Raw genomic sequence first — 23,455 nt, 5'->3', positions numbered from 1 at the left:
TTTTCACGAACGCCACCATTGAAGGGTTGAATATTTTTGAACTTGCGTTCGAGTTCAATCAGGTCAGTCCACCGCCCGTCTGCCGGCAGAGTGCACCGTCCGCGTGCGATTTGTGACGACGATAAATTGTGATAGCAAGCAGATAATCTGGACTTTGTACGGTAAGTGTCCTAATTTATATGTCCTGCCCTACATGCTTGCTGATGATACTTCTGTTTCGTTACTTAACCACATACGTGATCACACTGTATTCTACCTTTTTCCATAACAAGGTAGATGATTAAGTTCACAATTTAATTAATAATTTATTGTTTTTATGTAAAAACTCATTTATCTGCCACTGATTTGTCTGTTTTTATCTGGTACATAATGCCAGATGAATTTGTTGATGCCAGACCAATTATAATTAAAGACTTATGTCTACGCTAGGTTGGTTTGGACACGTACTCAGGCGTACTGAAAACGTCCCAAAGGAAGCACTGACATGGCATCTCGAAGGCGGTAAACGAAGACTCGGCAGACCGCGAGTCGAAACATGGCAGCACTCTGTCAAAAAGGAAATATGCCAGGTGGGGATGTCTGGGCGGATGTAAGTAGTTGGCCTAAGATCGTAAAGAATGGTGGCGCTTCACTTCGGCCCTTTGCTCCCCAGCGGAGATTGGGAATAAGTATAAGTAAGTAGGTTGGTTTGAGCCTAGCGAAACTAGACCAGTCAATGCCATAAATTGACGTTTGGTAAATAAAGAAGAATAAACAAACAAATTTGACAGGTCATGTTCAGATTAGTGTTGCAGGATAATCGATTATCGATTAATCGATTGACCCCCCCCCAATAATCTAAAAATCGATTCTACTATCGATAATATCGATTAGATCGATAGTATCGATATTGATTATAGATTATAATTGTATAATCTCGACAATACTATCGATTAAATCGATACCGGAATCAAGCCAATACTATCGATATAATTGGATTGATTATTATTATGTAATAATCAATTATTTCGCAATTATTTTTAGATATTATTGTCTCTTATATTAAGTCTTCTTAGGTATGTACTGTTGGACGTAGGATAAGATACAAGTTAAGTGTAGTAAAATAAATTAACATATTTGATTATAACAGTGAGTGAACATTTAAAGAGGAGAAAACCCAGTGCCAACATGGTACGTAAATAAAATAGTTATTAACTTTTTACCCGACTGGACCCGGAGGAGGATGTCGTATGTTTACTTGTCCGTTTCTTTGTGGCCTCCTGTAGCCTAAACGGCTTGATATATTTTGATGTATGAGGTATCGTTAGAAGCGTATCAATTGCGCGATGATTATAGGCTCCCTCTAGAATGTTAGAAGATCTGTATTTGATTTTATGTTTAAAAACATTTTTTACTTAACTTGATTGAATAAACATTTTTTGAATTAGACTTTATTTATTACGAGGTAATGAATAATTTATAATTGATCTGGCCGAGCCTAATTTATATGTCTGCATGTTCTCATTGTTCTGGCTTATTCCTCATTCGTTTGGCAGGCTCATTAATTCACTTACCGTATCTCACAAACTACTCGTCAAAACATGAGGCAAATCACATTATATAGGTAATCTTCGATTCCCCTAAGCACGAGTTTACAGCAAAAGGGCTAGAGTTCAATTTTGAAAAATGCCAGGTAAATGAGGCAAAAACACTCGTTTTCAAATATTCACCCATAAATAGGTTTACGTATGTACAGTAAGGGGCAGATAAACCTGGCCCCCCTCAGAAGCACTGTTACTATGAGAGGGGGGGTCAGGTTTATCTGCACCTGACCGTACTATAAACACAAGAGATAAGTATCGACCGATGTAGATATGTTTTTTTTTAATATTTGGTACAAGCGGCATGAAAGATAAAATGTGATGCGCTGAACAAAGGCTGAACAGAGCCCCTATCACAGGCTAATGTGGCAATATGCTAGCGTTGTATCTTGTACGATACTACACAAACATATGGGAAAAGAACAGCGCCAACGTAGTCGCTTTTGGAACTAAAAAAGTTGCCTTTCATTTTGATAGTAACAGTTGACGATACGCAACGTTAACGGAGGTTTGAAAATCTTGCAATCGCTGCACAGTGTTTATTCGACTCATTATTCGATTAAATATGTCATTTTTCAGTTTTTAAATAAGTATGAAAGATTTAGTGCCAATTTCTCCATTTTCGGTTAGAGCATAACCAGGGAGTAGTGGTTAACTTTTGACACATCTGTCATGAATTTTATATAGAGATGACGTTTAATTTATAAATCAATCCCTGTCGGTTAGATAACCGACTATGGAGAAATTGGCACTAAGCGTTGGGGGTGGAGTACAACTTATCCCTTTTGCTAACTGTACATACGGTCATGCTTTCTGTGCTGTTGCCATAATATAATGAAGACAAAGGGACCGTATAGTAATATTTAGGTATCGATCCTTTTGAACTTTCTGACAAATGTGTAGGCGTATTTGTTTAGATACAGGATAACTATTTGCCTGTGCTGCGCTTTAATTTAAAAAAATATATTGATTCATAATATGTTTTTAGAGTTTTGAAGTCGTTTTTTTTAAATATCCATTAGGTACAAAATCCAAATTAATCTTAAAGAAAAGACGGATCCTTTACAACGACAAATTCGGGGATTACAGTTTTATTCATGTACTTAAAATTAATTTCACGAATTAATTGAAGATCAGAATGACTCCCCAAGTCACCCTATTTTGTCAACATCCTGTATAAAAATATTTCGGCAAGTACAAAAACCTTAGAAGCCTACTTTGTGATTTCCTTAGTGTATAATTATCGACAGTCAACTTTAGGTAGGTTCAAGGACCTACTTATAAGGTTGTATACCTTTGTACCGTATTGTATTATTCCGTTACTCTTTAATCGAGAAAAGCCTTAGTTAAAATAAAGTACATATGTGTATAGTGTATACATACGGTCTTATTTCTACAGAAAAAGCATCCAGTATTTTTTAATATTTATATATTAATATAATTATAATAATATTATGAAAAAGCATTATATGAAATTGATGAGAAAGGTCGAGAATTGTTTGAAAAGTTATTGAATCTATCTAGTGTCTGGTTGGTAAGTAAGTAGGGCTAGTTAGGTCGATGTATAGATGTAGACTTTATCTAAATTGAATAACAATAATAATATGTTGGATTAGTTTTTAGTGTTCTTTTATGTTGGATTTTTTAAATGTTGTTCCGGGTCATAAGTACTTACTTTTAAATTTGACTAAGGATCCGTTTCAAATATACTTAGGTAATTAAAATTATTTTTGTTACAGACCAACAATTTATTGTTGCTTGTACCGGAACTCCTGTTCATCAAATACCTACCAGATACCAAGAAAAGCTAAGCAATGACAATACAAAAACATTGAGTCTACCAACCCTACGCTACCATTCCATTTCGACCAATGGCAAAGCAGAGCAAGCCTCGATTCCACCAATGAGAGAGCTGCGCGGGAGTATGGATGGACCATAGAATGCGCCGAGGGTTGGCGCCTCTTCTACTGCTGTTCATCAAATATGTTACAGCCTTCATACCTGGTGCTGATGGTGAGTCGAGGAAAATTACTTAAGTATTTACTTAAAAATTAAGATTTGTTTATAATACTTATCATACTCATCATACCTTAGAAGTGCATTGATTTTAAACAAGCTCTTTCAAGATTACGTATTTTTCATTTTATCTTATTCCAGTCACATCACATATTATAGTTCTTTGCTGGATGTACATTTACCAACATGCTTTATACATATTAATTGTAAATTTTTTAACAAACTTATGTAGTTCTTGCTAAATAACACTTTACAGCCAACGTAATATTATTTATCAGTATCCAAAATGTTATAAGTACAGTTTATCGGCATTTAACCTCCTTAAACAACTTAATTATTGATCCATAACGTAAGTACGTCGCTCCATTAATAAGTCGTTAGTCGTTAGTGTTATGGGAAATTTGTAGCCTCGACGACATTATAAAACGTAGATTCTAGGTGAGCTAAGTATTAACGGTATTAACTTATATTCCGCCCTAGTAAACGAAAATAAAAGTGATAGATTTATTTCTTTTTATGACATTATCGCTGGTACGGTCAGGTGCAGAGAATCCTGACCCCCTTCTCATAGTAACAATGCTTCTGAGAGGGGTCAGGTTTATCTGCCCCTTACTGTACTACTGAAATAACTTTTACCATGCAATAAGCTGAAGAATCATTTTATCTCGTCATGCTAGACTCTCTAATTCCCATGGAAAACCTTCGCCACCTCGTCCACCTTTCGCCATCGTACGAATGGACTTTGTTTAGAAATTCACACAATTGCGGCACATCATCGGCCTTTTCTCCATACATTTATCGAACATCCGTTTGGTCCGATACTTACGATACCAAAGGGTGGACGCATACCTTACAGCGAAGACTTACGCTGGCTAGAAATCCCCTAGCTGTACCACAACCCAATCCACCTCTTCACCAGCCCTCCCCTGGTTTCCAGGCCCCGTGTCCGCCGCACAAGGGCTGGAGGGCGGCGCCGCCACGCTGGCCTGTCCCTCCGCCCCCGACCAGCCCGCTGACGAGATGATGCTGCTCGTGTGGTACAAGGACAATGCGCCCGTCTACAGGTGAGATAAATCTTGGTTGTAAGGGCGTGGTGGATTGATTATCAAGTGCAATTTCAACACGATTTAATTTTCATAATTGCTGAATTTCTTGTAGGATGAAGAAGGATCACTTAGCTGGTCTAGTAAAGTTAATGTTTTCTTTGCGGTGGGTATCAATGGTAAAGATAAAAGTCTCCCTTCCCATGACTACCAATCCGACACTGCAATGGTCTATCGGCTGTCTCCGCGCCTATAAAATGTCCTGTCCAACTGACCAATCCCTTCAATTCTATAACCCACCATCCAACCCCTCTCTCTAATCACGCTCTTTCCCCTTCTCCCCAGCTACGACGCCCGCATCGGCAGCTCGTGGTCCAACGAGTTCTTCAACTCTTCGGGCCGCGTCTCCGTGGATCTGCACCGGCAGCCCACGACCCTCACCGTCTCCAGGCTCCAGGAGGATGACGAGGGCTTGTACCACTGCCGGGTGGACTTCCTGATGACTCCGACCAGGAATATCGGGGTTAACTTGAGCATTGTTGGTGAGTTAAATGTCTGTTTGTTTAAGTTAATAGTTTCCTTATATTTCATTTCATTTATTGTTATGCTATAAATTACTTTATTTTCTCATCTCTCTCATCTGTAGTTGGTGTGTATGTTTAAGTGTAACAAATACCTAAATGTTTTATCTACAAAGCTTGGCTAGGATATGGTTGGAAGATGAGTCGATATGTCGGTAGGTTTGCGGGCTGCATTTGGTAGTAAAACACGCGTTAGGCAAGCAATAAACAGAAGGTCAGTCTGAGAAACAAAAAAGGCAAGGAAAGTGGATATGGCACCCCAGGTACAAGAATTAATGCGACATAAAAAATTCCAAGGTGACTTATTTCGAGTAAGGAAATGACCTACCTTATACACATTTTTTATTCAAATTGCCGATTCGGATAATTATCTAATTACATGTAACAAACTAACAACCATTACTTTTATGTCCTTATTTCGTCGACATTACAATACCTTACCTGTATAATTTTGGGTTAAATAATACCTTCAGTTGTTTTGAATCATAAAAGCCGGGTGCTTTTCTGCTTAGATGTGCAGTCTTCTCACAAATCACTAAGCAAATGTACCCACTTATTATCTTTTACAAATTGGTTGTTGACTCACTGCTTGGTAATATTAGCCATGCAATAATATGCGGTTTCTTTGTTCCAGTGGTACCGAGCTTTCCTTTCTTTCTGGATGAAATGGGCAACAAAGTGGAGAGTAAAGTGGGCCCCTACCACGAGGGAGATACGCTTATGCTGAGCTGTTTAGTCATCGGAGGTAAGATATCACAAAACGGTTATTAATGATTTAAGTACCACGTCAGAGTCAGTTTTAAATAGACAGACTAGTTAGATTTTTTTATATATATAAGGAGACAGAGCCATCACGTTTAAGCAATTATTAATTTATAAAAACAAAAATAGGAAAGTATTTAAAAAAAAAGAAACAATAAATTACACTTATTTACCAACCGGTTATTGTTGGTTGGTGCCTAAATATTTGAAGAGCCCTTGAAATTTATATGCTTTTCCACTGCGTACGTCTGGGGCCATCCATCCAATTTTCTTAGATCCATAATAATATACCTACATGCTACCTAACATATTATGCTCACGTCTGTAATACCCAAAGGGGTATTCAGAGTACCGTTTTCGCTGTAGGTACATTTGTACTCACGCGAGCTGTATCGCCGTTTTTGAAGGAGTACTATGCACTTAGGGTAGACATCTAGAATCTAGATGTGCAGGTATCCTCACCATATTTTCCTTCACGGTAAGAGCGATACATGTCAGTACCGGGATTCGAACCCGCATCTCTAGCTTGAGAAGCGGGCGCTTTCCCGACTGAGCTACCACCGCTCTAGATCCAGTTTATGATTATCCTGACCACATTCCCTCTGCTCTGGTCCCCAGGCCGGCCGCCGCCGCGCATCTCCTGGTACTCCGGAGGCGTGCTGGTGGACGCATCAGACGGCGCCAGCGAGGTGCCTGGAGTGAAGGAGAACGAGCTATACCTGCCTCTCACTCGCGAGTACTCCGGCCCGCTGACCTGTCGCGCTAGTAACACGGAGCTGATTGCACCGGTTGAGGCGTCCGTTGAAATTGAACTGTATTGTAAGTACTTATCGTCATTTTTAAACTCCCTTGTAAGTTATGTGGGATGTTCCACAGTTCTGTTTCATCCGTATACCAGAACGTGAATGTAGGTTATGTAGGTAATTCGTGAATTCCTGTTAGATAATAAATGTGATAGGTTTTACTCACTTAGGCAAGTCGAAGATCCAGGCTTCGGGGCGTGGGGGCCCCCTCGAAGATGAAATCGGAAGGAATCTTGATGTTCAGTTGTTCACTCACAAAATTCCCTTTTTCAGTTAATAATAGTTACACAAATAGTACTTAGGTACCTAATTCACAATTATTCCGATAATCGCGGCCGCGCCGAGTTACACTGGCGGAACTACAAGACGAAGACTGAACAACTGACATCTTGTCAAAAAAAAACTTAAACCAGCCGTACAAAAAGGAGTGGATTGATTTCAATCTACCCACATAGGTACAAATATTCAACTGGGTTCGTCCGGTATCGAACACATGTACTTCAACTAGTTATACTAGTTATTAGTAAGTATGTGCCTCAACCAAGCTCAAAGAACTTTTTCAGGAGCTGTGTTGTATTGGTTTTCTCCGGGTGTCCGCTCAACACCGCGGCCCTTGGGTTACACTGACTAAACTCCCACCTTCAATATTCCAGTGTCCCCTCAGAACGTGTCCATCCACTGGGTGTCAGGCACCGACAGTGAGGAGACCCTGCGTGCCGGCGAGCCCGCGGTGGTGGGGTGCCGGGCCGGGGGGTCGCACCCCGCGCCCACCCTCGCCTGGTGGCTGGATCATAGGCATCTGACGCAGCATAGTAATCAGGTACGGATACGTGTACCTTTTCCTATAATAAACCTTCATAAGCGAATTAAATTGTTCCTATAAGATTTGGCTATCACTCAAGGAGCGCCATCCCAAGACGTCTTCACCCTTCCACTTCCGACCAACTGTCTTACTAACCCGCATCAAAGGCCTCCTATATTATGTTCCATCAACTTCTTTGCTTGTGTAAATAGATCTAGTATACCATATTGTCACCAATTCAGTTCAGAGTTCCCACTCAATAGTGGTAATTAATTGGCAATAAATCGCCGACAAAGATACCAGTTCGAGTTGCTACATAGCTTTGAAAACCCTGCGTTTGAAGTAATAGAGTGAATCTCTTTACCTTGTATCACCACTATACCTCAACGCTATCCATTTAACACCTGATCCTCATCTCCCAGACCTGGCTGAACAGCTCCCAAACAGCAGTCTCGTACCTGCGGCTGACCCCCTCAGTGGGGGACCATGGCGCCACGCTGTCCTGCATCGCCACCAACCCCGCAATGGAGCCCGAGCGCGCGTCACGGGCTGACGTGATTACGCTGAATGTTACTTGTGAGTTGTTCAGTTGCAATACATGTTATGTGTATAGAAAGGAAATTATATCGGTCATCAGCTTTAGTTAAACAGTTTGACTGTTCAAATATCTCTGGTGATAAATAGATAAGCTAAGGAATATTTTATCAGGTTGGCAGAGAGAACTAAAATGGCCCACCATGTGAGACAGTATTAACGTGGTATTAACATTGTTCATCTTGTTAAAAACCCCTGACCAACAAACAATGTATTTATTTGTGTTTCGATCTTGCCCAAAAAAGCTTCGAAAGGTCAAGAATGCAATTTATGTTTAATTCTGAGACGTTGAGCTCATATTCACAAATTAACATCCACGTATTTTGTTCTTCAGATAGTCCAATAGTAGAAGTGTCTAAGGTTGGTGACGGGAAGCTGAATGAAGTGGTGGAGCTGGACGCTCTGCACCTCGAGTGTGAAATCATAGCAAACCCTCCGGTCGACAAGATCGAGTGGTACTTCAATGTAAGTACTTGCCTTAATTGTATGGATGTTGATAACCATATGACTAACCTTTCTGGTCCAAAACAGCTGTAATAGGTCATAATCATCATCAACAGTCGTCTATTGCCTGTTGTTAGAGTTCATAATGTCAACACTTCGTCCATCTTTGTTATCCACTGGTTCCTCGCAACCCCTAAAACTTCACATCTTAAAATAGAGCACATGAAAGAATATAACCGATACAGAGGGGGAGGTCATCATCATTTGAGCCATGGCTTTTCGATGACAAACACTCAACAACTTGTCATCGCGGCGAAAGCATTTGTCAGCCGGATGTCCAGCAACACATTAACAACCACATTTCACCAACTCCCACCCCTATCCCCAGGACAGCAAGATCCACGCCGGCGGTCGGTGGGGCGACAACACGTCAGCCCCCTCACTGGTGGTGGAGGAGGCCGGCCGGGACCTGGCAGGGAGGTACGCCTGCGCCGCCGGGAACAGCGTCGGGGAGACGAGGGCTCATGCTTTCACTATTAGCGTACTTTGTAAGTAATGTTTAGCTTATTTTTCTAATCAATAGTGTCGGTCATGAACAATAGGTACAGCTGGTCTGAGCCACCGTGGTAAAAGGTAGAAGGATATTCATATTACCAGTCGGCCACCGCCTGCCTAGCATGCGCCGGACGTAAGTATATAAGATAGAGTTTGTCACTCGGAGGATCCTTTCTTTCAGTACCTACCTTTCCAAATTATTAAAATTAGGTTTGGCAAAGTACACTGCTGTAAATAACAGTTCTGCTATAAATTAAACCATTTATCAGGTTTTTATTTCTTAACTATTCCAGATAAACCAGATTGCAGTCGTGACGGCATCACCCTTGATCAAGAAACCCTCATGTGCCACATCGACTCCCTCCCACCACCTGATGCCTACTTCTGGCACATCACGCCTGTCGGTTTAGAAACCCAACAACTTACCACCGGATCCGCCCTTCTGCCTCTCAGCCAGATAATAGGGCCGTTGACGGAACCCCTCCATGTGATGTGTTCGGCAGAGAACGGGATAGCTACACAGGAGAAGGCGTGTGAAAGAGTGGTCAGCTTGAAGCATTTGAGGCCGCCGCAGCCACAGCACTGCGATCTGGCTTTTGAGGATGATGAAGTGCAGATGCGGTGTATTCCAGGTAATTGACAGATTTGTGACGATTTTTGCTTTCCCCAAGATGAGATGACCTCGAGCCCACAGCGGCTTTTTACAGCAACAATATTTATTCACGATGCTTTTGTTTGCTCTTTTTCAATTGCTTGGTAGTTATGATTTATGATGTTGTTGAGGGTTTAAAAAATGCTGTTAAATTTTTACCAATACTCGGCATGGTAAAGATTTATTTTTCGCCAATGGGAAGGATTTTGTAAATATTTGGTTAAAAATAACATAAAGCCTTACAAATTATTCAATCCGCAGTGGAAAACGCCACGCACTACGAAGTGTCAGTCTGGCGGATGTCTTCCTCCAACACGTCCCTCATCCTGGCTCACCGGGGGGCCATGGGCTGGGGCTCCGGTCTGGCCCTGGCGCGAGGGCCGGGGCCGTGGCTGGTGCGGGGGTCGCTGGGACAGCTGCGAGCCGGGGATGAGGCTGGCGCGGCCGCTTGCAACGTGTATGGATGTTCTACAGCCATACTGTTGAGACCTACTGATGTGCTTCTGTATGCTGCTTCTCCGCCGTGGTGGCATTGTGAGTAGACTTCAAATAACACATTTATCTATTGACTATACTAGCTATTTGTGATGTGATGGTAGATAGTGTGCAATATGTAGGTTTATATGTATTGACCTATAACCCGACCGTGGTCTTGTGTTATCTCTCATCATTACGAGTAGATACTTACACTCACTGTCTGTTATTATTACCTACATAATCCCATACACAATCAACCCAATACCCCCATCTCTCTCTCTTCCAGTCCTGCTAGAGCGAGACGCATTCATCGCCGTCGGCGCTGTAATGCTGATCGCCGTGTTCATCCTCTCGACGTACATCGCGGTGGCGTATTCCCGGCGGCGCTGCAAGCCTCGTCCTCCGATGGTGCAAGTGCTTCAGCTGGATGACGTGGCGCGGGAATACTTGCAGGCGCTCGGTGAGTAAGTTCCACTGTTGCTGTCACGGTGGTTGGGTCAGACGGTGTGGTGTAATGTAAATAGAATGTGTTATAAGACGGATGGGTTTGCATCATATCTCTGGTTTCCATATGCTATAGGTACAGGGTATTTATAGGTAAGTAGGTACACTAATTGTTGGACGTAACATTAGATTAAACCTTGGAAAGTAATCACTAATCCTCTATGAGTCAGTAAGGAAGGGTTCACATTTAATAACATATTATACATATTGTTGGACATAACATTAGAAAACCTTGTAAAGCAATGTACCTAATCACTAATCATCTATCTCTTATATAGTGGGTCATCTAGGGGGCAGGATCAGTCTGCATGCTACTTTCCATCTCGGAGTTCCCAAAAAACTGTAGGTTTACCACCACCGAACATTAGCAATTAATAATCCTTAAGCATCGTCGCTAGCTGGTCAAATCTGTCGTAACTTGTATAGATCTCACAGGTGTTTCACAGGCGAGCGACGCTGCTTATGGATTGTTAATCGCCAATGTGTCGGTGGTGTTACGGCAGCAGGTTGAAAAATTCTAATCTCCCAATTTCTTCTCCCAACAGAAGTTAAGCGTCTAGCAGCGAGCAGCGTGCGGTCGTGCAGCAGCGGCTACTCGGGCGGCAGCCTGGAGTCCGAGCCGCCGGCCGTGGACCGTGTCGCCAAGCCCTACTACTGGGACCAGCCGGACGTTACCCACACGCTGCATAGAGAGAGCGCCGTGTGAAAGAGTGTTGGAAACCTTATAGACGAAGAAACTTCTCGATTCATGTACAAGAATAAGTGACAATGCTGCATGGTTTTCATGCCTTGTTTAATGCGCACTTATATACCTACGGAGTACTTACGAAGAATATAGGCCGCTGGAGTATAAAACTCCCGTGATAAGGACATGACTTATATGTAGACTTCTATGAACTATGCAGCATAGATTATATAAACCTGGAGCTTGTATTAGCCTGGAGTTGAGTTGAATTTCAGCCATCATTATTAAAGACCCAAAAAAAGTGTATGTGTAAGCTATTAAAAATGTATAATTGTGATCAAAAGATTTTATCTTGATTTTATGGTGATGTACATTATGAAACATGTCATTACTGAGGGGAACCACTAGCAGGCACAGGAGCAGTATAGCTTGGGACGCCCCGTCACTAGCCCGGTACCTAGTGGTTGCATGAGGTAGGCCAAGTAGACAACAATCCTCCAGCAGTAGACCATTTTTGTCTATTGACTAAATACAATGAAGTTCAAGAAAAGTTCATCATAAAATTGTCTACTGAACATTGAGATATAATTTTAGTAAATATAAATATATTTAAATATACTTAATTAGCCAGATATTTTGGCATAAGTGCCTAGTTGTAAGTATGTTAACATTAAAAATGTATCGTTGCTTAAGTTAAATTAAGTACATAAGTAATATATTTATGAAGCAAACAAGTGATTAATGTTTTTTATTGACATCCTGAGATTTACAAGTAAGTAAGTACTAAGGTATTGCGCTATCAAGCAGCGAAAGACATAACCAAAGGTTAACTGGTGGAGAATGCTACTAGCATTATGTTCGCCTTTGTGCCAATTTACAATTATTTAACAATAATAAGGACCTAAGCAGAGATTGGTGGCGATGGCGGGTGCGTCTTGGATAGGACCCCAAGTGGTTGGATGTTGCACAGAATCGCGAACGATGGACTAAATACAGAGTGTTGCCAAAGTGGTATAGCACCTACCTGCTAGTAGTAATAGTAGAACCTCTTTCGGCCTCTAAGTATAAGTATAGCACTTTTGCATCACCATGGATATAGAGGGATTTGTCCAGCAGCAGAGTAGTAGGAAATAATAGGGCTAAGAAGCATAGGAATCAAATGTTATCGTATCATATCATATGTATATCGTTGTGTGCTGGAGGGTACCCATATTATAATTGTATTACTACCATCTGCGTTTCAATTCATGAAGAGACTCTCAATGACTGGCATTAGCGATCACCCATCCAAGGAGTCAGGTGTTACTTAAAGAATACGTCACGATACTAAATGCTTAGCTTCCTTGAATGGGAATGATTACCTATACACTCTGACTGTAATAGAATGTGTTTTTGAGTGACTCGATCTAATGTGTTGTGTTGTGATGAAAAGTGGCTAATAACATTCAGACAGGCACTTTCATATCGTGAGATTAGTGCGATTTAAAATACTGCAGGGCGATCACGAACAATATAGAATCGAATGCGAGTGCGACTAGTGGCAACTTGACAGCACTTTCGAACACTTTTTACCTATAAAATTGACAGTTGTCGCACTCGCATTCGATTCTATACGTTAGCTCGAATTTTCGTGATACGGTAGTACTGAACATAAAGTATATTTATTTATTTATAAACACTTGTATTGTACATTATAAAGTTACAATAAAAAAGGAGAACATTAAAATAAAACTAACAATGTACAAAGGCGGGCTTATTGCCAAAAAGCAATTTCTTCCAGCCAACCCTTAGCCAGTCATATAGGGTGTAAAAATTTAGTTCCTGAAAACTGAAACTCATATCCTGCCCAGGATGCCCATCCAACTGAAAAAGTTTCGGTCGTCGGTTGACCGTACTTAATATAATAAACGCGATTTTAGTGAATTTTGGTGAGTAGGAAAGCTAATTCCCTGGATTAACTTAGGCTACACTTTATCCAACTTTAAACGGTGAAACTTTTTAAGCCAAAGCGGAGACCGCGGGAAACAGATACTTAAGTATAATACGGTAAGTATAATACGGCAACAGTATGCCACATCCACACCCAACTATGCTCGCGCAGTCTTCGTAGCTCGGTCCACTCACAAAGTGGGTTTTACACACAAACCGGATAACGAAGTCAACAAGTCAGTCGACCAAAACCTCTGCGTAGGACACATGCGGCCGCGAATACATTATATACTCACTTGTATTATATACCTCATTGTTATTGTGTAAATAAAACGGCAAAATAATGTTTTTGAGGAGAACTGTGGTGTTACTTTCATTGGTGTTATTAAATTGTGACAATGTGTTTGGGCGTAAGTATTGTTTTATCTCTTTATTGATGTTTCGTTATTAGTAGCATCGTCTAACCCCTGAGTGACAAAAAGCAGGGGATACAAGTTTGGCTTCTGTACTACTTATAGGTACCTACCTACCTATACCTACCTACCTATCTGTTTTCCTTGATCTACCTTGCTTCACCCCGTGGGATTTCCGGCATAAGCACAAAAAATCGTAGTTAATTATGTTGTTAAACAATATATTCAGTAAATCTTTACTAAAATTACCTGTTACCTCATAACTACTTACATATTTATTATACCTCATAGCTGTTCCCACGAGCTTCGCTTCGCCTTAAAAAGTTTTCCCGTGGGAATTCCGGGATAAAAAGTACCCTATTTTCTTTCTCAGGTCAATCCGTTCAGTAGTTTTGGCGTGAAAGAGTAACAGACAGACAGACAGACAGACAGACAGACTGACAGACACAGTTACTTTTGCATTTATAATCCGCTGCCAACTTGCACGGGCTTTTAAGTGGTCAGGTTTCTATCACTAGTCTCCCCCTCCAGAGATTCTCTTTCACAAGAGAAACAGAATCTTGGGCGGCTACAAATTAGCCCCCATAGATGTCAGGTCTCCCGGTAAGATTGTCAGGTTTATAAAGATTTGACTCGGCAAGGGGAGTCACAATAGATCTTTTAGGTCGCAGTGGCGAATGGGCACTGGTTGCCCCCCCTTTTTCAATAACTACAGGGTGTCCCAAGTTAAAGTGCACATAGTGTCACAACTTGTCATTCTAAACAACTTTTGTTCTAAGACTTTTGAATTTTTGCTAATTCATAGAAACTTTGTTGGTAATGTGTTTTTTTTTACTATAGAGAGTATGTAGTTTTTTGTCACTTTTTTCCAAGTCGTAGAACAAAAGTTGTTTAGAATAACAAATTGTGTGTCACTATGAATCCGATGTGCACTTTAACTTGGGACACCCTGTATAACTATAACTGCCCCTCCAGAGAGCTGTAACGACTGCATCACGGTGACAGACTGCCGGGAGGCCGTGGAGATGGTCAATCAGAACGACGACGCCGCCACCGCGCTGCTAAGACGGGCCTTCTGCGGCTTCGGCGCCCGGAGACCCAAGGTAAGAGAGAAACCCAGGGTAATCATGGAACTGGAGTTTCTTGTGTCATTCTTAATGATTTCACGAAGAAGGATGGGCCCGTAAGAACATCTTGCCTAAAGAAAATGGCACGCGTGCGTTGGCCCCAATTTATTTATTTTATTATTTTATTGTATAATATACAGAAGTACAATTCAAACACATTATGATAATTATGACAGATATATGACGTTTTAGGGCCAGCGTGAGGGAACCATTTTTGGAGCGATGTCTGTCCTAACGCTAGTAATATAGAAGTCAATGATCATTCTTCTGCAAGTACTAATGAGAACGCAGAATTCCTACGGGAACACTTTCTAAGGCGAAGCGAATTACAACTCGGTGTTCCAGGCCGAACTGGTGGCAATTTCAAGGGCACTGAATCTTATCGCCAGGGAGCCCCATGCGAAAAGAGGCAATATACTCAGCGACTCCAGATCTGCACTGGAGTTGCTGAGGGACCCATCATCAACCCATCCCCTGGCCTACGAAATTAGAAAAAAGATAGAAGACCTAAAAGGGGGTGGGGGTGATGTTGCATTTTATTGGGTCAAAGCTCACATTGGGATCCCTGGCAATGAAAGGGCTGATGAGTTGGCCAAGAGAGCAGCATTAACTCGAAAAGACTCGGCGGCGTACAGTTCGTTTCCCCTCTCTCATGCAAAATATGCAATTAGATGGGAGACGACGAAGCAATGGCAGGAGAGGTACGCAACCTCCTCCACTGGCCGAGTCACCTTCTTGTTCTTCCCAAATGTCACGTCAGCCTACAAAATCCTTGGTTCCTTCACAATGTGCAACACCAAGGCGCAGCTCTGGACTGGACACGGTGGCTTTCGAGCGTACCTCCACAGGTTCAAACTCTCCGAGAGCCCATCCTGCTCTTGTGACGATGAGACTCCGGAGACCATAGAACACCTGTTGGAGGAATGCCCTAGGTTTGGAGCTGCTAGGTTTGACTGCGAACAAAAGGTCAAAGGAAGAATAAGAAGTGAGGAATTCCCTGCTCTCATGGCCAATGAATCCACACGATCAGTGTTTATGGGTTTTGCCTTAAATGTCGTAAAGCTAGCAAACGGTGCAAATAGGACCAGGTGATAATAAACTGTGATAATTTTAGTATAATTAATTAAGATGTTTGTAAATAAAATAAATAGTAATAATAATAATAAGCTTTAACTTATTTAATTGTAATTTGTGATATAATTTGTTTTAGATTTAATGAATTTAATTTTAATATTAATTTGTAAATGTTAATTATATGAATGATGCATTATATTATGTTATAATGCATTACTATTGTTATTATGTTTATTTAATGTAACTTTAACCTACTGTCTCTTAAACTTTATTCTTCTGTTCTACATTGTATTCTTCTATTGTTTCTTTTCTTTATACTGTTTAATTTGTTAGTGTATCATTTTATGTATTGTATACTTCTTCATATCGATTTTATTATGGAAAATGATTAAAATTAAAATAATGTTTTAAATTAATAATGATAAAAGGTAGGGGGTTTTTAGCCGGTAGGAGTCCGGCACTACCTGGGTCTTCCCTTCCCAGGTGTCCATGATGGATTTTCCCCCTACCCATTGCAATTAATGTTGATAAAAGAAACTTAATTTATTATTTTTTCGATATATAAAAAGTTATGTAATGATTTTAAAGTATAAAGGTTGACGCATAATAAATAGCGTCAGTAAATAAAGTTTCAATTTAAAAAAAAAAAAAAAAAAAAAAAAAAAAAAGGCGAAGCGAAGCTCGCGGGTACAGCTAGTCTAAGTCTAAATCCCGCTTACGCTTCCTCACCAGGTGTGCTGTTCCGCCCTGCAAGCCAAGCTGGACAGTCACCCGAACCTCTCCCTGCTGCCTGAGAACTGCGGCTTCATCGACGGAGACCGCCTCATCGGGGGGATGAAGGCTGGACTCTACCAGTTCCCCTGGATGGCCCTCATCTCACATAGCACACGTAGGTACTTACATTATTCTGTTCTACTTTTGTTTTGCAGCTGTTTGATTTGACTAATAACTGTTACTATCAAAACTTACGAGGAGAAAGTAAAAGCCAACGGCTGGGCAGATCAAGAAAAGGCTTATCCTTTTATCTTTTATCCTAAATCTATCGATCGCCAAGTAGCTCTGAGTATCATAAGCTATAGTAATCTCTTTCGCTTGCCATTATTCTTCATCTCCTTCACTGGCTAAACCTAACAGTATTACAGTGCTACTCCTAACGAATTTTGGTAACCGTTCTGTTAATTTCACCAGAGTTCAGCTGGTTCTTTCAGTCTATTTGAACTCCAAAGTTTCTATTGACAAGCAAATTCAATTAAGTACAAGTTGCTTTGAATAACCGTTGACGTCACCCCTTTCCTTCCCTACCCTTTACATACCTTTCATTCCACTTTCCCCAGGATCCGGCCTCAAGTTCCAGTGCGGAGGCACGCTCATCAATGACCGCTACGTGCTGACAGCAGCTCACTGCATGAAGAACCTCCAGATAGCCGGAGTGAGGATCGGGGAGTACGACTACCGGACCGAGACGGATTGTGTCGGGGAACCGCCGAAGGTGGAATGCGAGAGTAAGATTCAGGTACGTGGCGTTCCTTAAGCTTCTGTTCAATTGACGATTGAGTAGCACAGTAATTGTAAGTAAGGCAGACTGCTGTGCCAAGTTGGACCCGGGCTCGATCTTGGGTGTTAAATCCCTGCCCCGCAAGCGTATACATTCGGAGGAAACCCAATAAATCCATGTTTGGGCCAGATTAATTACGGGCTGTGAAAGTTACTATCTAATCAAAAGTTCTTAAAATATGTTTGTTTTGTTTTTGTTCTCCGTGGTGACTGAGTAATCAAAGCTCCAATAATAATAGTTAAAGTACATACATTTGGTTACTGTTTTTAAAAACGTGATAAGACGTATACCTACTTAATATAGTAACTAGTGGGGCATAAATATATCAAGTAAACGCCTACTTGGGAATCCCCAGCCGATAGTCTGTCTGGTTTTATCGGTCGGTCGCGGGTTATTCCGGCAATTTATTTAAGGAAGCTTTTTATAATACCTTGGAAATCTCCACTTTTATTTTATAAATAAGAAAAAGAAAGTAAGTATATAGGTACTTAAAAGACTAGTAAGAAGGTTGCGAGGTCAATAGTCCTAACGGCCCATTACGCCTTAATCTCAAAATGCCTAACCTAAATCAATATCACCTAATTATTATTAGTAGGTAGGTATTGGTAATTCTTGCTAATTGGACTCATTTTATTTCCATTACTTATCTTACACGGATCCCGTATTCCCTCCTACTGAGTTACTGACACGAGACGTGGTTCCTTCCACATTTATACTTATTCATAAATTATAACCTTTATGATTCCAGGACATCCGCGTAGAAGAGGCGATCCTGCACCCCGCGTACAGCGGGCGGCCCGGGCCCGTGCTCAACGACATCGGGCTGCTGCGGCTCAGCAAGAAGGTGGACTTCACGCCCAGTGAGTATAGGGACGATGGAATAGTTAAATGTGTCATCCTGACACACAGAACAGAGCCATTTGAATGCTGTTCTGGAAGCAGAGCTTATACCAAAACAACGCAGAGGCCTAGAGGTTCCAGATACGACCCTCAGGTGACCATTTTGGTTTCTAAATTGTGGTTATATAAAGTTTTTGGTTTTAGTTTGGATACGACATAGACGCCTGATCATTAGATGATCGATACGTATATGATCCATACAGGATGGGCATGTAAAACAGTAGCAGTACTTGAAATGCAAATAGCAGACAACAGTGAATTGGATACATGGCTGCTGCTCCTTCCAGAGTGACCGCCCGCAAGGTTCAAATCTTCAAGATAACAAAATGACTCAACATCTCGGAATAACTCCATATTATTATCACCCCAAAGCCAGAAACTTTGTAGGCACCAGAATCTACTAAGTGCCTACTAAGTTTCAGATACTAAAAAAAAACAGATACAAAATATCATAAAAACTATCCATCTCCTTCCAGAGAACGCCAAGCCGATCTGCCTGCCAATAACCCACGAGCTGCGAACGCGTCCAATAGCGAACCTGAACGCCACACTGGCGGGCTGGGGCTTCACGGAGGAGCACGTGCCGTCGCCCACGCTGCTCACCGTCTCCGTGCCCGTGCACACCGTGGAGGCCTGCAGGAAACAGTATAACAGGTGAGCAGGATAGCTGGTAATCAGTAGAGGTAAACTTTTGGATCTGCCAGCCGGCTTCTTCCTCTTAGCTTGTAGACGTCAAACTAACAACGGTACTGCGTTTACAAAATTGAAAAACCGTTACTAGCTCCAGCTATCGCGACAAGACAGAAAACTGTCCTTCTGGTGGTACAAAAGCTGAAACTTTTCGGCGTGTTTCTTTGTCATGCCACTTTAATTGAGAACTCCAGGAGTAGACTCGTTGCCAGATAACTACATAGCAAGGAAGCCACAAATCATGCTGCAGTGCCATTTCTGATCCTAATCAAAGATGTTGTTGATATTGTATGCTCTTGTTTACATCACTTCCTTTCATTTCCTCCAGAGGCAAGACCACGGAAGTGGACGACACCCTCAATAAGATCTGCGCGGGGACCTACGGTCGTGACTCCTGCAATGGAGACTCCGGGGGCCCCCTCATGATCGCCGGCCAGTATAAAGACCATCAGCGATACATCCAATACGGAGTGGTCTCCTACGGACCGCGGCAATGCGGGTCGGACTTCCCAGGAGTCTACACTGATGTGTCCAAGTACATGGGATGGATTTTGGACACGATTAAACCATGATGAGTGAATGCAAGTTTAAGATAATCAATGTGAGTTTGAACGGTGAACGAATAGTTTGTAAAAATAGCATTGATAGTCAGATGGTGAATGAGATTACCGATGGATGCAACCAACAAACTGAAAATGAACGTAATTTTAAACTTAGTGAAGTTTCGCGCTTTGATCACATGTAGGTACAAACCGGCGGCGATTATCGCATTTATAACTAATTTTAAGTTTTGACTTGTGTTAAGAAAGAAGCGGCTACATGAACTTACTAAGCTTAATATTTTGTTCTATGTTCTGCATAGTTTTAGTTCCTTAATTTAATGTAAAGGCTAATTAAATATATATTATGTAAATAAATAATTACTATTATTCTTTGTTTTTTATCACTTAGGGTGCGTTGCACCATTTAACTTTAACTATTACAAACGTCACATCGTCTGTCAAAGCATCGGTTAAGCGAAAAATTGGTTGCACCATTCAACTATGGTTAAAATGACGTCATAACTTTAACGATAACCATAACCACCCCATGATGGCCGGTTACTGTTAAAGTTAAAGTCAGGTAGCTGTCAAACCCGTTGTATAACCTCAAAGTAACAGTATTACGTACACATATTAATATTCAATAATTCTTATCATGTCGCTTCTACGTGAAATAGTGCTTGAAACAAGTTCCTCAGAAATTGAGATTGAGGTGGAGTAAGTACGGAACTTACGAAATATGAAGAGAAAGGTGTAAGTACTTTCAGAGAACTGATAGATTCGCAGGTTCCAGGTCTCAAAAATGTGGCTCGTGTGTTGGCTTTAAAACTAGAACCTTTCTTACTGCCTCCAACGACGAAGTAAGTGCACCTATTATTATGTTGTAGGTGTAATGATCATCTTCACCACCGAATAAGCGTCCACTTCTAGCCATGGGCTCTTCCAAGGAGCGAAACAACACTGTGCCCTCGGCCTTCCTTATCCAGCCACTACCAGTCTACCTGCCGGTTGCCGGTCCAGCGCAGCAATCTAATATCAAAGTAACCTACGTAACTCTTTAATTGAATAACCTTGTTTTCAGAAATTTTGCAATCACTCAAATACAGAAATATATCAATGAAAATAAGGACAGAACTAAGAAGAGTGCAGCCCATTATTGTGGCTACGGCATAGCTGCATAATATATTATGTAAACAAAATAGAGACCCTGTGCTGTACCACCAGCTAGGTTTTTTATGATGATTCATCATCTGATGAAGAGGAACCTGTCTATGCAGTTAACAGGAATGATGAGCATAATCGAAGGATGTCAATAAATAATTATTTTAATAGATTACATCGTTAGTTTTTATTTCAACTTGTTAGAATGAATTAATAAGATAATTAATAATAAAGGCTTCTATTCTATTCTATTCTCTGGGGGTGTAAGTACCTGCACCTGGCTCTCTCGAATGGAACCTTTGTGCATATCCCCAAGGTCTAAACTGCCTTCCAAAGCTTGGACCATTTCTCCACCACGCTGGTACACTGCGGGTTGGTGGGTTCACATATCTAGATGTGCTAAATCTAGATATGCAGGTTTCCTCACGATGTTTTCCTCACCGTAAGAGCGATGGTATACATTGTACTTATGTTAAAAGAACTCATTGGTACATGTCAGCGCCGGGATCGGACCCGCATCTCTGGCGTGAGAAGCAGGCGCTTACCCGACTGAGCTACCACCGCTCTTAATAAAGGCTTATTAGAGTCTACTTTGTCGCAGGTTTTATTGATGATAATCTTTTGGTCAATATTTGGAGGAACAACAGACTTAGTTCCTATGACATGTTGACTTTGAGTGCTTTGACAGAGAATGACGGCTACAATGTACTCTGTGACGGCTTCAGTCCGACAGCTTGATTTGGTATTGCCTTACATAAAAACGTTTCCCACAATAACTTTGGGGATAATTATGTCTCAAACGAATAGCAACCCTAATAACATTAACAATGACCGACGATTTGATGGTGCAACACGTTACAGTAAAATATTAACTGTAACGACTCTGTCATTGCTAAGTTTAACCTTAACTATTGCGATAACCGGGATGTTGATGCAACCCACCCTTAATCACTTACCTACGTCACTACATACGGTTTAGATTGGCATTCAAAATTGAGGTCAGTAACTTTGCTTGCCACACCTGAAGGTCGTAACTAATATTTAGGTAAGCTGAGCCTGAAGGAATAAAGGAGTTTAGTGTGGATAAAACAACGGGTTTAACTGGAGGCGAAGGCTCTATCGACAGACAGCTTTAATTACATTTGATTTTAGGTTAGTACAGTACATGTCTTTAGGTGTTACTTTTGTAAATTGTGCAATTAAAGTAAGTATCACAACCGACTAAATAGGAATATATATCCCGAACGTTTTTCCCGTTTGTTTATTCTATGTAGTCTATGTACATGACCGAAGATTATACGTATAAGTACATATATCTAGTTTGTCTCGTATGTCGTCCGATGCAGTGCAGCATTGGTATTATCGACAGTAAGTATTACACAGGTCAAAGAAGTCTTGATATAAATAAGATTCGATTATCTTTGAGGTCAAATATCTGTTTGAGGATAATAATACATGTGGATATAATAATACTTATACATTAGCTGCTTAGTGACATTACGAAGTTGTGCTACAAGGAAAATAAAGTTCTTAAAGAAACCAGTAGTGTAAAAAAAATTACAAACTGGAAAAACGAAATTTAAATATTTTGGTTTTACCCATCGCGTTGCATCTTGCCATCGTATCGTGTTGGTGACAAAAACTAGAGCTAATAGTGTCACCATGGTGAAAAGTTACGGTCAAGTACAATCAGCAGGGGTCTAGTACCTCAGGTTTGATAGTTTGTCGAAAACCATAAAAGTTTACGTTCTATTGCATACTAAGTGGCGCTTCTAATGGAAACTAGGTATCATGAAACTTTTGACAAATAATGTATGCAGATGACAGGATAAAACGTAAACTTTTTTCCTTTATATAAATAGCAAAACGTACAGAGGGTCAGATCAGTGTCAGTGCCGTAAGTCGCTGACTGCCGATGCCGGCTGAATAAAAATAATAAGTCGGTAATTATGAGACTGGTCATTATTTTCAGAGTCAGTAACCTTTTCCTGGTGTTAAATTCATTGCCAAGTAGGATTAGAACAAATTGGCATCATAAATAATCTAGGTAGGTACAGACAGCACAAAATATTATAACTTTACCACAGCACCAACCGCATGATCTTGAATAAAATACGTGTAAATATTTAATCTATACATTCAGTTGGTTGATACATCATCATCAGCCAATAATCATCCACTGCTGAACCTCTCCCAAGGAGCGCCACAACACTCGGTCCTCAGCCCTCCTCATCCAGCCACTACCGGCTACATACATAGATACTTGCGATAACATGTATATGTTTGAGGAAAATATTGAAAAACACCCAAACAAGTATATTTTGTAAGTGACATTGCAAATATGCTACCTACAAGGAAAATAAGGCTGATCCTCACAAAGAAACCAGTAAGTATAAGTAAACGAAAATGTGTATTACAAAAAACACAAACACGAGTAAATGTTTAATTTTATAGTTAAGTTTAATACTCGTTTCATTTCCGTAATCAAAAATTAAGTACAATTACTTATTACATTCACAAGACACCCCTAGAAACGTAGATTAAAGACGCTATGTACCACAGGATC

The 23,455-nt window shown here is 40.8% G+C and overlaps 2 protein-coding genes across 2 annotated transcripts in view; both read left to right on the top strand.

Annotated features, from left to right (window-relative positions):
• LOC105388259 (B-cell receptor CD22) overlaps positions 1-12,234 on the top strand; it is a 31,674-nt gene extending 19,440 nt beyond the window's left edge. Inside the window, exons 2-14 of the mRNA XM_048630139.1 lie at positions 3,320-3,593; positions 4,534-4,660; positions 4,985-5,181; positions 5,855-5,965; positions 6,601-6,801; positions 7,439-7,605; positions 8,010-8,163; positions 8,516-8,646; positions 9,014-9,173; positions 9,474-9,812; positions 10,094-10,366; positions 10,596-10,769; positions 11,359-12,234. Coding sequence (XP_048486096.1) covers positions 3,509-3,593; positions 4,534-4,660; positions 4,985-5,181; positions 5,855-5,965; positions 6,601-6,801; positions 7,439-7,605; positions 8,010-8,163; positions 8,516-8,646; positions 9,014-9,173; positions 9,474-9,812; positions 10,094-10,366; positions 10,596-10,769; positions 11,359-11,519 — 2,280 coding nt within the window. The 5' untranslated portion in view covers positions 3,320-3,508 and the 3' untranslated portion in view covers positions 11,520-12,234. The remainder of the gene's footprint in view (positions 1-3,319; positions 3,594-4,533; positions 4,661-4,984; positions 5,182-5,854; positions 5,966-6,600; positions 6,802-7,438; positions 7,606-8,009; positions 8,164-8,515; positions 8,647-9,013; positions 9,174-9,473; positions 9,813-10,093; positions 10,367-10,595; positions 10,770-11,358) is intronic.
• A 1,404-nt stretch (positions 12,235-13,638) lies between these two features.
• LOC105387360 (CLIP domain-containing serine protease HP8) lies at positions 13,639-19,822 on the top strand. The gene is made up of 7 exons (XM_038107277.2): positions 13,639-13,837; positions 14,816-14,943; positions 16,774-16,930; positions 17,376-17,554; positions 18,345-18,456; positions 18,973-19,150; positions 19,515-19,822. Exons 1-7 carry the CDS (start codon positions 13,771-13,773, stop codon positions 19,756-19,758), a joined length of 1,065 nt encoding a protein of 354 aa, XP_037963205.2. The 5' UTR covers positions 13,639-13,770; the 3' UTR covers positions 19,759-19,822.
• The last annotated feature ends 3,633 nt before the right edge of the window (positions 19,823-23,455 follow it).

The sequence above is a fragment of the Plutella xylostella genome, chromosome 25, assembly GCF_932276165.1.
Source record: "Plutella xylostella chromosome 25, ilPluXylo3.1, whole genome shotgun sequence".
In the NCBI taxonomy this organism is placed as follows: domain Eukaryota; kingdom Metazoa; phylum Arthropoda; class Insecta; order Lepidoptera; family Plutellidae; genus Plutella; species Plutella xylostella.
The sequence above is the reverse complement of the archived record's forward strand: the minus strand, read 5'-3'. Positions and strand labels throughout refer to the sequence as shown.

What these genes read in the sequence shown, in the direction of transcription:
- LOC105387360 (XM_038107277.2), top strand. Translation starts at nt 13,771, where the DNA reads ATGTTTTTGAGGAGAACTGTGGTGTTACTTTCATTGGTGTTATTAAAT. An exon ending in CCTCATCTCACATAGCACAC is followed by an intron (nt 16,931 to 17,375) that starts GTAGGTACTTAC and finishes CACTTTCCCCAG; the next exon opens with GATCCGGCCTCAAGTTCCAG. An exon ending in GAAGGTGGACTTCACGCCCA is followed by an intron (nt 18,457 to 18,972) that starts GTGAGTATAGGG and finishes ATCTCCTTCCAG; the next exon opens with AGAACGCCAAGCCGATCTGC.